Below are 17,957 nucleotides of genomic sequence, written 5' to 3'. Positions count from 1 at the left end.
TCCCCTATGACATTTTTCAGAGGTATGCATGTGTAGTTAGCGATGTTTTCTTTTCCCTATATGGTTATAGTGGGGTGTTTATTTGCAATCCGGATTGCCGCCGGTATGAAAAAAATGGATCCTGCGCTATAAATTATAAGTTTGCTTCCAAAACAATATTTTAAAAATATTTAAAGGTAAAATTAACAACATATTTCGATTCCACACATTTTTCTAATAAAATTTCATATATAATATGTTAAAATCGAAGTTACGGTTTAAAAGATACGAATAATTTAGCAAATCATTTGTTTGACTTAAATATATTCCAAAATAATATTTAAAATACTTAACAGGTAAAAATAATCTCATAATCATATTCTACATATTTTTCTAATCAAATTTCATATATAACATGTTTAAATCGGAATTATGGTTTAAAAGATATTGATGATTTAAAAAACATTTGTTTGACTTAGATATGATATGCGGATGAATTACCTAAAACATGAGGGGGGGTTTGAAAAATGTAAAATAACGGTTCGGGTGTGACTTAAATCCGGACCGCGGGTTGATTTCATCAAAACACAGGGACTTTTCTGAAAAATGTCATGACGGACGACCGAAATCCAATTTGCTTTATTATTAGATAAAGATGAATTAAATTTCAGGCGTTACTAAAAAAGAACATGTGACTGAACCACAATAACAACAATGATGAGGTCAATGTCAGGTGAATAAGGCCAAACTATATTTTGTCTAGATGAGTTTTAGGCATTCTCAAGTCACATTAAGCAAGCGATCACGACACGTACATGCGGTCTCGACCGTTACACTTGGTATAACCAGCACTCGCTGATCATTCTCTCACATGACAGGGGAGAAGCTGAAAAGAAGAAAAATGAAGAAAAAATTCGTCTCCATGCATGCATGCATTACCAGGAAAATAGTTAGACAGACTACTCGATCGACGTATGCTCCGACCCCTTGACTAGCTAGTAGTTGCCATTGGTCGCCGGCGTCTCGACGTTCAACACATAGCTGCCGTTGAACTTGCCGTCCCCGAGCTCGTGCTGCTTGCCGTTGCCGTTAGTCACCGAGGTTAAGGGCAGCTCACCGGCGCCCTTGCTACTACCGGCTATGAAGTCGTCGGAGACTTGGTTGACTTTGTCCTTGCTCTTGCCCCATATGAGAAAGTAGAGCCCTACCACGATGATCACTGCACCAATCACACTGAAAACAGAACAATGAAAGGGTATCATTAGTGTTGTTGCACTAATGTAATACTTCCTCCATCCGGGCTATTAGTTTCACTCATATTTTGGGTCAAACTTTAATTATATGTTTGACTAACAAAATATACATTGTATGCTTTAAAAATAATGTCACTAAAGATTTTCTTTGAACAAAAATCTAACAATACAAGTATATTTGTAGCATATAACACATTTTTGATCGAGAAACATATGGTCACCGAAAAATCGCGACGTAGGAAGTATATATCTTTGTCGATCCTGACATGGTAGCAAAATATGAAGAAATGTAGTGTACCTTCCGAGAGTGATCTCCTCCTTGAGAATGATGGAGCCCATGACGGCGGTAATGATCATGCAGAGCGGGTTGAAGGCCGTCACGAACACCGGGCCCCTTTGCTTAGACACGATGCCCTGCACGTAGTACGCCACGCCGGAGCACACTATGCCAGCGTAGACGGCGGTGAAGAGGCGGGCGTCGAAGCCGATGACCCACGCCTGGGTGTTGGCACGCTCGGCGACGAGGGCGACGCCGGTGCTCATCACCGAGCCCACACCACAGACGAGCACCGTGAGGGACAGCTCCGACGGGTAGTCCCGGAGCGTGCTGGACTGGAGGACGAAGAAGCACGACCAGGCCACGCAGGCGGCGATGACCATGATGGTCCCCTTTAGCCACGCCGCTGCATCGGCGCCGGCGGCCGCACCGCCGGCGTGGTGCTGGCCATTGGTCCAGGGGAACTGCACGGCGGGGCCGTGGTAGAGGATCATGAGCACGGCGCCGGCCACTGTGAGGACCGTGCCGGCGATCTTGGCCTGGCTGTGCAGGCTCCGCAGCCGCACCTTCTCCATGCGCAGGATGAGCGCCAGCACGAAGGTGACGGCCGGGAGGATGTTGATCAGCGCGGCCGCGAACCCCGCCGAGGTCAGCTTCGCGCCCATGTAGTAGAGGTTCTGATCAAGCACAGGCCTGCGAGGCAACGAACCACATGTCAGTAACAACAGTTTTGTACTCTGTCGCCATGCATGGATGGATGGACGACGGACGATCGAATTAATCAACCGTAACGGACGTACTCGAGGAATGCGAGCCCCATGATCTTGAGGAAGATGGTAATTGTCATCTTTGGCCTCAGTCCCCTGCACATGTTACGTACGCGGAGCAAATGTACAATTAGCTAGTGATCTTTCATGAACCAGATTTAGGTAGTAGTAAAATTAATCGAACTGAACTACTAGTATGCATGCTTCCACAGGACATGTGGGTTCCATGCATGCATGGTAGGACCTCCACGCTCCACCAGTGACCAATCAGGGCAGGGCACACAGCCGAGTGGGACGTCGCCAAGTGCGTTTACACATGCGTAAGCACAGATACGGCACACCGCGCACACAAATACCTGCTTTATTATGTGTCATTCTCTACTTCTGCTAATTTATGCACTCTGCTATTCTGATGAATCCATCCATATATAGATCGATGCTGCTTGATGAGGTACGCATATGCTGGTTTAACGCGTGGCAATTATTCTGCTTAATTTGCTGGTGCAAAACAGAATAAGGTATCAAGGATAGGCCCCGGTCCAGTCCACGAGTACTGGTCGATCGTGAATATGGTATCTACAGGTTATAAAAGGAATGATGCTTCTAAATGAGACACACAAAAAAACTAAATGCGACAAAAACGAGAACGAACTGAACAAATTGTAGGTGTGCGCTTGCTCGGTCGTGGAGTGGCTAGCTGGCGTTGCTAATTTCCCAATATACATTTTCCCCTTCATGCACATTGTCCCTCCCTCGCAATCTTGTCGAACTAAATGAGAGCTGGAACACCCCGCAAAAAGAAAACGAGAACTCAAAAATCGAGCCATTTCGGGCTTCCAGTAGTCATCATTATTGGGTAAGTGCTGCAGTTGTGTGGTAAAAACTACTCCCTCTGTAAACTAATGTAGTAAGATATTTTTGTAGTTCAATATTAGTGTAAAGAGTAGTATATGAACGTGCATGCATGTTGGAGCCACCTCCTGTGATGGTTTGGTACTCTGCGTGTGTGGTGACTAGCACTGACAGTTCATATCTATAGTATGTTTGTCCAAGCAAAAATTGGCAACGGACGTGCATGTACGCGCGGTTGCACTGGCATGCACATCTTTTTTGTTCCTTTTTTTGCGGGCAGTGGCATGCACATCAATCCTATACTACTCCTTTCGTTTCTAAATATAAGACCTTTTAGAGATTTTATTATAAACTATATACGAAGCAAAATGAGTGAATGTACACTTTAAAGTATGTCTATATACATCCGTATTTAGTTTATAGTGTAATCTTTACAAGGTCTTATATTTAGGAACCGAAGAAGTATTTCACATGCATGCACGGGGAAACTAGGCCATGATATGCACTGCACCTACGGGAGGTGGGTCGATGGAATGAGTAGTTACCTCTCGAAGTAGAGGGCGAAGGGCGCCATGACAGCGGTGGCGACGAGGTTCCGGTAGACAACGAGCACGAAGTGGCTCATCCCGCGCTTGAGGGACGCCACGGCGACGATGTACATCCCGGCGAACCCCACCTGCAGCAGCACCATCGCCAGGTATGGCTTCACATCGCTCAGAACTTTCCATCCCATGCCCATGATCCTCTCGATCTCTCACTTCAAACTTTTTCGTTTCCAAGTCTTCCTCCTCCTCTTCTTCTCTCACTCACTCTCTTGTTTCTATGGTAGCTCGATGGGAAGTAACCACTACGCAAGCAATGTGATCGATGAGGCGATGAGCTCACACCGCGGCTGCTGTCTCGTTTATATAGAGGCTGGAACGCTGCTGCGCACAGTACGCATACCCAGGGTTCAGGTGTTGGACGCAAAGCGTAGTGTAGCCATCGATCGGTGGATCCGAGTCACGGATGCGCCTACCCGGTCTGTCTCAGTGCAATCTTAGCTGTATGTTCCATTCCCAGTTTGATATTCCATTAACGGGCAAAGGAGAAGAATTTGAAGCCGACAGAGTCAACGTCTGTGGGAACTGGGAGGCTTACTTCACTTTGCCCCTAGCTAGAGCTAACTAGTGCTCTTGTACCAACAACCATCCATGTTCATGCGTGCGTGCATGGTTGTCTGTAGTAGCTAACCTAGACAAGGATCAGCGTACTGTCAATGAGTTAATCAGCTCGTAATTAAGGTGTATCACCAATGTTCAAGTGAATTAATGTTAGTTTTAGAAATCTGGTTTTAGGAGAAATTTAGGGAAAACGAGTTTTAGTTAGTTTTTTGGTGTGGTACAGATGAGATGTATGCCGGATTGCTGTACCAATGAGGCATGGGTGAGTGTGTGGTGGCAACTGGCAAGAGCATGTCTAGCCGATCCCCTAAAAGGCTTTAACTACTTAAAAAGTTTGTTCTGAGGAGTTAAACCGGACCACGGCGGACACCCTGTAGCACCTGCCTCACTTCGATCCGCCCATCATCTTCGCCCTAGTCGAAGTTGAAGCATCTACGCATGTTGCCGTTGTCTCCGGATTCGACGCACCTAGGCCTTTGTGTCGTCGCGTTTCTTCGAGAACCGAAACGCGCAAACACCCCAAGCACTCCACGCAGCCTCCGGAGCTCCCCGCGGTATGTCTTCCTCCTCTCACGCTCGCATCTCTTCACTCATCGGACTGTCGACACATCCTCGCTTGCTGGTCGGCCATGTTTGGCCCTCGCCCAACAAATCGTTGCCTTGCCTTTGCTAACCATCAAGTGTGACGACTTCTAGCGGCTGGTATTGCGTCGGGTCTCAAAAATGGAAGAACACCCCATATGGGTCTTCTACAAGTGTGAAATGGACAAAATGAGTGCAATATTGTGCGGTTGTTCTTCGGTTTTAAAATAATTTGAGCTCAGTGTTTGCTTGATGTTATGCAAAAGGGTTGCAAGTTTTGATTTTGGGAAGAAGAATCCATTGATCTATTGATCAAGAGAGGTCTACTGGATGTTGGTGCACTAGTTGGTAGAGATGAGATTACAGAACGCAAATGTCCAAATTTATTCATTAGGAGGTAGAGAAGAAACAATTGTGTAAGTCAAGGAAGTCAACAGAGAAGAGCAAAAGATGAAGAAAGTATTCATTGGATTTGTAGGAGCAGTCAAGGAAGTTATGTTTTCTATTGAGGTGTGTAATTTTTCTTGTCGTGTTCTTTGGGTCAGTTCTCGTAGTTCAGATCCAGTGAAGTATGTGCCTAAGATATTATTTAATGCAGTAAATTGAGTAGTGAAGCTTAACTCAAAATTGCTTCTCTTAGCAGGTAGCTCTACACTTTGGGCCATGCCTAAAAGTAAATGAATTTGTGTTAAAAAATTCTGGAGTTAAGTTTTAAGAATTAAAAGTAATTATGTTTAACTCAAAAATTATGGGAAAGTTATGATTCTACTGCCATACAGCTATATATACCTTCTATCCTCACTGTACATTTTTGCATCAAAGTTCGGGTGGGCGAACTTCTCTTTTTTGTTTCTCCCAAATAAAAGAACATCTAAACTTGAAACTTTTGCAGATCAACATCACACAAGTACTACCATGTGAAGACATGTTTGGGGATTTTATGGCGCAACAAAAACAATTTAAAATGATGCAACTTATTCAAAATTTGTAATTTGAAAAAAAATATGTTTCATCAAAAAATCGAAATGATTTTATAAAGGGCACTTGTGTATCTTTGAGCTGCAAAGTTTCAAGGTCAAATGTTCTCTTGTTTCGAAGAAACAAAAAAAAGGAAATTCATATGTGAAGATAACACGGATTTTAATGCAAACTGGGTGGTCTAGGTATAAGGTGTATCTACATGGGAGTGAAAAATTCATACTTAAACTACAAGGGGCCGGTTGGACTCTCTTTTTTTTTTTGAGAAATAAGGGGCCGGTTGGACTCTCCTTTTTTTTTGAGAAATAAGGAACCGGTTAGAAATGCTCTAATGGTTTGACACGAACGTACACGGTGGAGGTAGTGGCATCTCCATTATACCATATCGCGGCTTCGGTTCTTGTTTTCTCTCTGCCATGTGGCAGGGAGGCTAAGCTGACTGGCCAACATACGCAAGGACTCGTATATTCAATATTGTACAGTATGTCACTAAGCTGCAGTATAATACTCCCTACGTTTCAAAATAAATGTCTTAACCTTAGTACTTCCTTCGACACGGTTTAGAAGGCGCACTTGGAAATTCTCTAGGATCTAGGTGGTTATCTATTGGCTGTGAGATGGGCTAAAAAACAGCATTCACACTACGCATGCATATAGAAATAGTATATCGGAGTACTACTTAGCTACTAGAAATAAATGCAATGCGCTCTAAACATTGTCTATCGTGGAAATGCACGTAAATTTAACTGTGCCTTCTAAACTGTGACGGATGGAGTACAAATTTATATTAGAGGTAGTACAAAGTTGAGACACTTATTTTGGGACGGAGAAAGTATCTTATTAAGGTACTACCTCCGTCTAGGTGAATAAGTCATTCGCGTAGTTCTAGATCATCGATTTGAGGAATTAAATATGTGTTATATGTCATGAAAAGTAGATCACTAGATTTCTACAAGGATGTAGTTTCTAAATATATTTTTTTGTCACATATAATACATATTTAGATAGTTAAATCGTTAACCTACAACTACGCGAATAACTTATTCACCGAGACGAAGGTAGTACTCCTTTCGTTTTTTTCTATAAGATGTTTTGGACAGCTGACATTAAACTGTTGGACTGTGATATATACCAAACGTTATATTTTAAGCAATAGGCATGAACGATTCCTGCGATCACTAATCCCACCCCTTCCACCTCCGCGCGAGCTGTCTTTTTTTTATCGTGCATGCGTTGTGCAGTTGCTTTGAGTATGCATGCATGTGAGACGAAAATACTGATGTCATCAAAGATTCTATTGAAGTTCAAATTTCAAAATGTTTTGTAGCTTAAACCGTCGCTCCGATTAAAAATTCGTTTTCACGTAAAAAATTCGTCGCGACGAGATCTTCGAAATTAGATCCCGAGTTGATATGTTTCGACGACTTTTATTTTCAGGTAAAAGTTACCACGCGCGTGCTACGCAAGTTACCATGTGAGTTGCCCATAAGTTATCATGTTATTTACACATAAATTACTGGGCATAACTTTTTTTTCCAAATCTTCTCTTGACATGCACATGGGTTCGTGCATCAGAGGAAAAAAATTCTAATGACTTTGTAAACAAAATTCTATTGAACTCAAAAATACAAAAAATCCATTGAACTCAAAAATTCAAAATGTTTTGTAGCTCAAATCGTTGCTCGATTGAAAAACCGTCTTCACATAAAAAGTCCGTCTCGACGAGATCTTCGAAACTAGATCCGATATTGATATGTTCTATGATTTTTTTGTCAAAAAGTTATAATGTCTCGGCTATGTAAGTTATCACGTCTGCCATTTGTAAGTTACCATGACATTTACATAGAAGTTACCGGGGTTTGTTTTATCAAAAACTTTTATCCCCAGGTCAAAAGTGATTGTGGTGTTTGTAGTGAATTATCAACTTTGTTATGTGTATATTACCATGTTGCATAAAAGTTATCGGGGTATGTTTTTCAACAATTTTCATCCTCCTCGGTTAAAAAATTACCACAATGTTTGTATATGAGTTATTAGCTCTCATGTGTGTGTATTATCATGTTGTTTATACATGAGTTTTTGGAAGGTATTTTTCAACAACTTTTTCCCCGGTCAGAAAATTACCACGCATGGATTGAGTAAGTTATCAGCTCTGTTGGATGTATATTATCATGATATTTACACATAAGTTATGAGGATATATTTTTACCAAACTTTTATACCGTGGGTTTTATAGTGAGTTATCAACTTTGTTGTGTGTACAATACCGTGTCATTTGCACGAAAAGTACCAGGGGTATGTTCGCCTTAGTTATCAGGTATGCAGTGCTTATATTATCATGATATTTACGCAAAAATTATTGAGGTTATGTTTTTCAAACAATTTTTCCTCGGGGATCAAGTTATCGCGGTGTTTGTTCCTAAATTATCATGTCTGTGATGCGTTATCACCATATTATTTACACCAAAGTTACCAAGGTACATTTTTAACAACGTTTTCCTTCGGGTCGAAATTACCGCGGTATTTGTATCTAAATTATCAGTATGCGGAAATATCATGTTATTTACACATAAATTACCGAGGGATGTATGTTTTCAACAAATTCTTTTTTCGTCGGTCAAAAATTACCGTGGTATTTGTACATAGGTTATCAGCTCCGCTGTGCGTAAATTATCATGCTATTTGCACATAAGTTATCAGGGGTATTTTTCCAATAATTATTTCCCTCGGTTAAAAGTTACCGCGTTGTTTGTATGAAAATTATCGGCACCGTTCTGCGTAAATTATCATGCTTTTGGCATAGAAGTTATCGGTCTAGTGTTCCTGTTAAAGTTGTGAGTTTGACTCACACCTCTAGTAAATTTTTTGGTGAAGGGAAGGACCTCCATAGTTTTTAAGAAAGAAAAAAACTGAAAAGAAAAAGAACAACGGGAGCAGAACCATGTGACAAGATCTGCAAAAAATATGAAGTGTACCTGAACACCAAAGTACAAAGTCACTTAACGTGTAACTGGACACAATCTAAATCCTGCATACATGGTTACTAGATTGATTACTAGGTGCATTTCAGCCATCACGTCCTAGGTTCGAATCCCCTAGGCGTTTTTGCATCTTTTTTCCGGAGATTAAAAATGCAACTGCCAAAAATTCGCACCTTCTTGTTTGGGACGTGCGGGCATAGCGAGAGAAGAAATCGGATCTGATTGCCCTCCTTGCTGTTGGGACGTCCGGATCGTGGGGACGTGCGGGAATAGTAGCAAAAAAAAGCATTTATAAAGATATCCGGCGATCGTTTAGACGTCTTATAAAAGAGAACAAAGGGAGTGCCATATCCACTGCCCCGTGCCGTACACGTGAAAGAGAGAAGTGATCTCTCTTGTGGGTAGGGTTAGTTATTTCAACAAAACTCCATCAAATTGCTGCAATCTTAGCTGAGAATTCATAATTAACTACTCCTGCTACACAGTAAGTCTGACTCGCTGCCACATCGGACTGTACCGTTTGATCCAAATGGACAGATGGTGATCTTGTCTCTGGCCGGCATTACCACGAGACTAGCTAACCGGTGGTGTGTTAGATCATCTCCAGCCGTTGGTCCCTCAAGAGGCGTCTAAAATTACTGTATGAGATGAGCCGGCGCAAAAAGCTGATCTGGAGGCGAGTTGGTCCCCAATCGCCGGCCCCAAGACCGCCCCCAGGCGCGTCTAATTATTTAATTTTTTAAAGAAAAAGTTCGGCGATGTTCGGTTAAACACGGCTAAATTCAATCAAACTTTGGCGACTTCATACATATTTAAAATATTTTACAAAAAAGAAAAAAAGCGCTACTAGGCCCGCCGCTCCTCGCTGCGCCGCCGTCCTTGAAGCTCTACATCCCGAGGCGCCTGTAGAACTGTGTGTAGTCGCCGCCGTCGTCGTCGCCTCCTCCGCGGCCGTCGTCCCTGCTGCACCCCTCCTCGGGTTGGCGCGGCGGGTTGGGCGGTCCGGGGGCGTCCTCGTCCCCATCGCTGTCGAGGATCACCACGTTGTGCTTGCCCACGCCTGCGGGCGGCTATCTCCTCCAGGGCTCGGCGCTGTCGGACCATATCGTCGCGGAGGTAGTCGTCCCGCGCCCACTTTAGGGCCTCCTCGTCGAAGAAGCCACGACGGGCTATGGCCTCGTACTCCACGGGTAGGCCGGGCTCCGGCTTCGGCCTGGCGAGGACGATGCGTCCAGAGGTGGGGGAGGAGTCGGCAATGCGGACGCCGGAGCTGCAGGTGCAGTCGCTGATTGGCGTGTCCTGGGGCTCCGGCTTGACCGGGCGGAGGCAGGGAGAGCCGGTCGAGCGGCCGGACAAGGAGGAGGACGCCCCTGGGTCCATGTGCCTCGGCGTCCACGAGCTCCCACACCGGCAGGAGAAGGACGGCGGATCGGGGTACTCCATCCTGGGCGTGTTGCCGCCTTCGATGTACTCGAGGACGGCCTCCAGCGTGCGATCGGGCACGCCCCACCATCGGCGGCGGCCTTCGGAGTTGAGCCTCCCGGAGGACACGACGCCGTTGGTGACCTCGAGCTGCTCGTCGTGACGGCGACGGAAGTAGGGCCCCCACAGCGGGCTGTGGGGGCGTACCGTGGACCTTTCCTCGCCGACTGCAGCAGAGAGGCGCGGATACGCGCGATCTCTGCACGCCGCGCCGCCCCGGTGGGCGGTGGTGGCACCGGGACCCCACCGGCGCTGATCCTCCACGCTCCGGGCACCCGCATGTCCGGCGGGGCCAGGTACTCGGCCTCAAAAAGGAGTCGAGCTTCGTCCTCGTGAAGGTGGCGGCGGCCGAAGCCGTTCGCCGCTGCGCCGTCGCCTGGGAAACGCGCGGCCATGGTTAAACTGGACTGGAGATGGCGAGAGGAGAGTGAGGAACGGGAGGAACGGGGCATCGGCGATGGAGTGTCTGTGAGTTACCGGCGCGCTGGGGGCGGCTTATATAGGCGGAGGCGCCGTACGTCCGCGTGGCCACCGTGTGTACGCGTGGCGGGCGAGGGACGCGCGCCGTCCGGTCTTCACTGCGCCGCCCGTGAGGCATCAATGGAGGAGGCTGACCGGCGCGGCAGCGCGCGGCAGCTTTGGCATGGATTCGCCGCTGAAACCAAGGCGATGAGGACGACGAAGCGGCGAGAATAGCCGAGTCGCTCCCAAGGAGGGTCCGCCGGTTTTCGCGCCAAAATCGTTTCGGCCGGCGCCCCCAAGCGCCTCCCAGCGCGCCGGGTTCAGCCTGAGTCCGCGGGCGCTGATTTCGACCCAAGCCGGCGAAAAACGGACTCCTAAGACGCGACTGGGCCGTTTTTTCGGCGTCGGCGTGAAAAAATAGTCTGGGAAGGCCTTTCTGAGACGCGGCTGGAGACGCTCTTACAACACACATTCCACACCGGCTTGAGTTCCCATGGGAATGGGAATGGGATATCAGTGGCCTGACGGGCATGAAACACACGCACGCACTCGATCATCGCGTGCTTTCTCTCGCCGGTCAATGTCAGTGATCGCCCAGCCGGGAGAAAGACAATACAAAGGAAAAATGAAGTACGTAGGCCAGTTGCAGTGGCCAACTCTCGCCTCCAATCGGCGTTTCTCCCTGGGTAGAACAACACCGCCGCCGCCACCACCCACCGGCGGCGGTCGTCTCACCAAAGCAAGTCGTCGTAGCTATAGACCTACAGCGACCTGCTAACGACTGCAACAAGGCATTATTGTTGGCACCAGAAACGACGAGCCCCAGCCGCTTCCGCCCGAAGTTTTGCAACTTTAGATTAACTAAACAAATGGTAATGCTAGCCCTGTCATTAGAAGAAGATGACACGGCCGATACGAGATATCGGCCTTCGAATATTCAATCCCTACCGGTGCTCTCAAGCAGAGCAGCATGCCATCGCAGATGTCATTGTCATTTGCGGCAATGATTTCCAGCTTTTTAAGCCCAGGATGCATGCTCTGTCAGCTTAAACTACCCGTGGCTGGAGTTGCAGGGCCACCCCGGTCCCCGGGACATCGTCTGCTTGCTTTTTTTCCTTTTGCAGCGAGGAAATAAATGTAATGTAATGTTGTCTTTTGTTGGAAGAAATGAAAAACCCTACTACGTACTCCTGTTCTGCATCTTATCCGGCCGGCCGGTGTGGCATCCTCAGCCAGCGGTTATCCACTCCCTCGTGCATGACAGGTGCACACAAGCTTGGCGTGCCTGCCTGCGTGCTTGGCTGAAATTGATCCCTTTTTCTGTTTCAAATGGTTATAATAGATGAAGGATTGTAACCGTATGCATGCTGGTAAATATCAAATAATCAAGTTCAGAGTTAAATATTTATTACTCAAAGTACATTTTTCTACGAAAAGATCAAATCTATTATAAAAGTTTACCAACGGTGCAACGTATCTCAAACATAATAAGAATTACATTAAGATTATGAGACCACCGAATGACTACTACTGCCGTCAGAATAAGCCGCCGACGCACCGCTGTCACCGCTCCCCAACCGAAGCCAACTTGACCTTGTAGATGACAGCCGGGAAGTTGTCGTGCACAGGCCCCTAAGGGCCAACGCCATGGAGACAAGGAGCCACAGTTGTCGCCCTTGACCCTTACATATATGTAAATCATCTGACATCAAATCTCGCCACATGACGAGAAACCCTAACCTCATCGTCTCAAAGAGATGACAGGAATCTACATTGGAGCTCCGTTGACTACGTTTAGCTGGACAAACTTGAGAAGGATTGGAGCCCGGAAGAAAAACTCGAAGAAGAAGCGCCACTATCCGCCTGAGCGCCCCAACTGCAAGGACTAAAAAATCTAACCTAAACCATCAACCGGAGCTCGGGGTTCCCCTCTTCACCCCCGGCCGCCGGAGCGGCAGGCGAAGTGGAGTCGAATTCATAGGCTTGCCGATGAAGCTTGGAGGGGAGAGTTTTTTTTCTCTGTTTTCTTTTTTTCAATTCATTTAACAGCATTTCAAAGCAGAATAATATGAAATATGACAGTTTAATCATCATCATTTAAACATAGTCAAGTTCATCATCTAAAGATCATCACCGGCGAAAGTTCACGAACATAAGAGTAGTGCAAGACATAAAACATCATAAAAGTTGAAACATGAAAGGCATGGCAGAACGGCCGCATACACGGAATCATCATCGACATCAAGCACCACCGAGTCCACCTCCGCCAAAACCACCACCACTGAGTCCACCTCCGCCAAAACCACCACCACCACCGAGTCCACCTCCGCCAAAACCACCACCACCATCGAGTCCACCTCCGCCAAAACCACCACCACCACCAAGTCCACCTCTGCCAAAACCGCCACCGCCAAGTCCACCTCCGCCAAAACCGCCACCGCGACCACCATCACTCTGCCAGATCGGAGTGACTGTTCTGGTGCTCCTCTGTATGGAAGCGATACCCATTCACATCATACTTTTGGCATGTCATGACGGTAGGGTCAAAACCCATGGAAACCCATCTCAATTCTTCATCCATTGATTCGTTCGGATCATTTCCCTACAAGTTTAATTGAAATTATAGGGTGCATGAGTTTAATTGGAAGTGTGAAATGGGTAATAGGGAAGTGTGAAATATTACTTTCTCCATGAACCACGCAACGAAATTTTTCCTTCCATCAGCACCCTTTCGGAGAAGACCAAGTGCCTCCGCTTCAGTAGGAGGCAGCATTCCCGTCCACTCTTCCTCAATGAATCGACTACAATAAGAAAAGCGGTATAAGAACTAGGCAAAGTGAACATAATGAATTGACTAAAAGAATGGTGCAAAGGTATTACCTCATCCACTCATCCTCAACTTCCTTGATGTTGTGCAAGATATAGAACATGACATCCTCCCACTCATCTCGTGGCATGACATAAGATGTCGAGCATCCAGCCCTGCCACCTTGCCCGATGAATAGAGGCAACTTGGGTTTATACTTGGGTTCTTCTATATTGTATCAAGACACCTTATTGTGCAACGTGGGAACATGGTCCGGATAGTAGGCTGTCCTGAGGTCTGCCACCTCCTCTAGGATAACTGCCTCAGCTATGAAAGCTTCAATCTTAGCTTTGTTTCCATATTTCTGTCTCAGATGCTTGTTTTGTCTCTCAGGGCCGTAGTGCCAACGATACTGCACAGGGCCCCCCAACAATACCTTGTTCGCAAGGTGCAAAATGAGATGTGTCATCGGAGTAAAGAAGCCTGGCGGGAAGATCTTCTCTAGCTTGCATATCAACTCCGGCGCCTTCTTATGCATCTCTTTTATCTTCTCAGGACATACTTCTTTAGCACAAAGCGTGCGGAAGAAATGGCTTAACTCCGCAAGCACACGCCAGACACGCTCGGGAACATAGCCCCGAACCATCACCGGCATAATCCTCTCAATCCATACATGATAGTCATGACTCTTGAGCCCGGTCACTCTGCCCGTTGAAAGATTGACCCCCTTACTTATATTCGACGCATAACCATCAGTGAACTTCACGACGTGTTTCAGCCACTTGAATGCCTCCATCTTATGATCCTTTTTAAGTACGAAGTCAGCATCTGGCTTGAACCAAGATTTTCGACTGCCTGTGGGAGGTTGCATGTGAAGACATGGTCTATCACAAATATTCTGTTGATCGACTCTAGCATTAACATTATCCTTTGTCTTATCAGGAATGTTGACGATCGTGTTAAAAAGGGACTCCGCGACATTCTTTTCGGTGTGCATCACGTTGATGTTGTATGGAAGTTTGAGGTCCTTAAAATAGGGAAGCTGCATGAAGGGGGTAATGTGAGTCCAGTTATGTGTCTCACCATATCCTTCAAAACATTTTTTCCCTTTACCTTTTCCTTTGCCCTCGTCTTCGCCTGTGGCTTTGCCTTTGCCTTTGCCTTTGCCTTTGCCTTTCCCTTCACCGGCAGGCTTAAGAGCTTTGAGCTGAGCAAGCACATCCGCACCAGAAAATGTTGGAATCTCGTTTACTTCATGGACAACTTTGCCTTTTGTGAAGTTCTTCTTGTCTTCCCTATCAAGATGGTCTGGAGGGAGGAACTGTCGATGCAGGTCAAAGGCAACATACTTGCCACCCTTCTTCAGCCAAATGAAAATCAAGGCCTGCATGCACACTGGGCAAGGCATCTTTCCACTTGTACACCATCCGCAGAACAGGGCATAGTCGGGAAAGTCATGCATGCAATACTGTAGCCAAACTTTCATCAAGAAATTTTTCTGCAAATGCTAGTCGTATGTCAACCTCGGGAAGTACCAAGAATGGTGCAAATCATCCACCAACGGCTGCATAAACACACTCAAATTCTTCCCCGGATATTCAGGCCCCGGAATTATAAGCGACAGGAACATGGTCTTGCGTTGCATTATGGCGCCGGGAGGGAGATTGAGAGGAATAACAAATACGGGCCAGCAGCTGTATGGATCAGACGACATACCATATGGATTGAACCCATCACCTGTTATAGCAATTCTGACATTCCCAGCCTCGGCTGCTTCCTCCGGGTACTTTATATCGAATGACTTCCATGCTTCACCTTCTGATGTATGTGCAATTTTTTTTGGATTGTACCTTTTCCCTTCCTTGTGCCACTTCATCATTTTGGCAGACTCCTCGGTGATGAAAAGGCGCTGCGGTCTTTTTATAAAATCAAGATACCGAAGAACCTTCATAGGGATTTTTAGCTGCTGCTTCTGACCATGCTTATCGACCACCTCAATATACCGAGAGGAACCGCACTTCCTACAGTAGTTGTCATCCGCATACTCATGCCTAAACAAAAGGCAATTCTTTGGACAAACATGTATTTTCTCATAGTCCATGGAGAGTGCCTTCATGATTTTCTTCGTACCGTACATGGTTTTCGGCAGTTCATGGCCCTCAGGCAGGCTGTTAGCCCATACTCACAGAAATGCTTCGAAGCAACCTCGGCTACAGTAGTACTCAGCCTTGACTGCCATCAGTTGTGAGATGGCATCCAGCACAGACAGCTTGGCACCCTCATAGAGAGGTTTCTTTGACGAGGCCAAGATTTCCAGGAAGGCCTTTGCGGTTTCCTCCGGCTCCTCCGGTTCATTCGCTGAATGTGACGGAGGTGTCGGCTGTGCAGCAAAGACATCATCTAGCATGTCTCTAACCCCATCGTCCTCATAACCAGCGATGCGTTGTCGTATCACATCCTCTCTACCACGGTCCCGCTGGGCAAAGTTTATCGGCATATTAAAGTTGGGCATAAATCCATTTGTGCGAAGGTGCTTAGTCATCTCACTCTTATCTCTGTGGATACGTCTCTTACATTTGGCACACGGGCATTCTGGCACCATCCTCATTGGACTAAGGAATATCTCTTTCAAAAACACATCAGTTTTCTCGACCCACTCTGTTGTTACTTGATTCCGACGGAAAAACCCACTATACATCCACTGATTATCTGTCATCTCTGCTTTATTGGAAGCCACACAACAAAATTAAGGATTCATTTAAATTACCCACATCAATATTTTATTTTTTACAATGTTGTCGAGAAACGACATTTAATCCACCTACATCTCTAATAGGTAAAGATGGGTCCTAATCCCACCCGAGAATGTGTAGATTGAGTACGGTCCATGCTCTACCCCATTCCGAGACAAAATTTCGGCAGCACGTCCCCGCTGTTCTCCAAATACACGTCTCGGCAAAATGCCGAGAGAATGTGCATCCAGAGAACAACAGGGAGGCGCCGCCGAAATCCTGTCTCGGAACGGGGTAGAGCATGAACAACGTACCCAATCTACACATCCTCGGGCTGTCCGTGGAAAGCGCTAGACAATCCGAAAGAGCTGCGGTGATAAATATGCAATTGAATGCATATTTATCGATGCAACCCTTTCGGACGGGAGACCTAGGTTACGCGACTTGATGTGAAAATTCAATCTAGTGACATGGAAAAAAAGTGGACGAGGTCATGGAATTGTTGCTCACCCTCCGATGTAGAGGATGTAGTCGATCAAAGGAGGGACGATCATGGACAAACACCTCCAACGTGGACGATCACTCCACGAAGATGGAACACCACAAATCATGTTAATTCCATCGAGTGATAAAAATTTAGGTCATCACCTCACATTAAGCATTGGCACAACATTATGAATGAACATGAAACAACATGTCAAATTGTAAAAAAAAGCTTCATTAAGTATTTAGCAAACCAAACAGGGAGGGACTTTTTTGGGAAACGCCGAGCATCACGGGTCAACCCGACGCTCGACCCGAGAGGACGAACCAGATCCCCAATAGTAGCAGCCTGATGAAACCACTTTGTTCATTCAGAAAAAATGGGAAATGTCTAGCGGCTGCCGGCGGCGCCATCATCCCTCCCCTCCCCTTTGGTTGAACCGACGGTCCACCAAGACCGGGCGCAGCGACGAAGCCCGCCCAGCTCATCGACGGCCCCCTCTTCTTTAACTCCGCCTGCAGTTTGTGCGCCAAGGCGTGTAGGCGGCGGCCGGGTTTACCAAATTTCATAATTCCTCCGCATTAACTATTTTCTCCTTCTTCCTCCCCGTCGTCGGTTAGTTCACACCCTTTCGAATAATCAAACTCTAAACCCGTTCCTACTCCATTCCCTCTCTCCCCCATTCTTTCTCTCTTATAAAAAAACAAACGGAGCTCGTTCATACTCCATTATCTCCCCTCGCTCATCTCTTTACATGCACATATTGAAAAACTTGACCAATATCATCTATCCATATTGAGCAATATCTAAGTGTTCAAATTCACAAAATTGAGCAATATCCATCAATGCATCCATCTATCACAAACTTCACCATCAATCTGTACATGCATGCATATATCCATTCATCACATATCCATCTATGCAAAAAAACAGTAACAAAATGCAAAAAAAATAAAAAAAATCTCACCTTGGCCGCCGATGCAGCGGGCAGCAGGGAGGCCGGGGGGCAGCTGCCGGGGAAGGGTGGACGGGGCCGGCCGGGGCGCAGCAGGGCGTCGGCGGAGGGGCGCAGCAGGGCAGGGCGTCGGCGAAGGGTGGACGGGGCCGGTCGGTGCAGCTGGACAAGGAGGGCGCGGGGTCAGGGACGGGTGTGGACGGC

General features: G+C 46.4%; 1 protein-coding gene across 1 annotated transcript; it reads right to left on the bottom strand.

The window, feature by feature from the left end:
- Positions 1–697: 697 nt before the first annotated feature.
- Positions 698–3,992, bottom strand: LOC119326652 (WAT1-related protein At1g44800-like). Its single transcript, XM_037600270.1, has 4 exons — positions 3,674–3,992; positions 2,310–2,372; positions 1,531–2,202; positions 698–1,212 (listed from the first exon to the last, which is right to left on the bottom strand). The coding sequence occupies exons 1-4, from the start codon at positions 3,865–3,867 to the stop codon at positions 975–977; spliced, it is 1,167 nt and encodes a 388-aa protein (XP_037456167.1). The 5' UTR covers positions 3,868–3,992; the 3' UTR covers positions 698–974.
- Positions 3,993–17,957: the final 13,965 nt, after the last annotated feature.

This window comes from Triticum dicoccoides, chromosome 6B (assembly GCF_002162155.2).
Source record: "Triticum dicoccoides isolate Atlit2015 ecotype Zavitan chromosome 6B, WEW_v2.0, whole genome shotgun sequence".
Classification (NCBI taxonomy): domain Eukaryota; kingdom Viridiplantae; phylum Streptophyta; class Magnoliopsida; order Poales; family Poaceae; genus Triticum; species Triticum dicoccoides.
The sequence above is the reverse complement of the archived record's forward strand: the minus strand, read 5'-3'. Positions and strand labels throughout refer to the sequence as shown.

Coding starts and splice junctions, on each gene's coding strand:
- LOC119326652 (XM_037600270.1), bottom strand. CDS start 3,867: ATGGGCATGGGATGGAAAGTTCTGAGCGATGTGAAGCCATACCTGGCG. Junction 2,373..3,673: donor TTCGCCCTCTACTTCGAGAG/GTAACTACTCAT, acceptor TAACATGTGCAG/GGGACTGAGGCCAAAGATGA. Junction 1,213..1,530: donor GAGGAGATCACTCTCGGAAG/GTACACTACATT, acceptor TTCTGTTTTCAG/TGTGATTGGTGCAGTGATCA.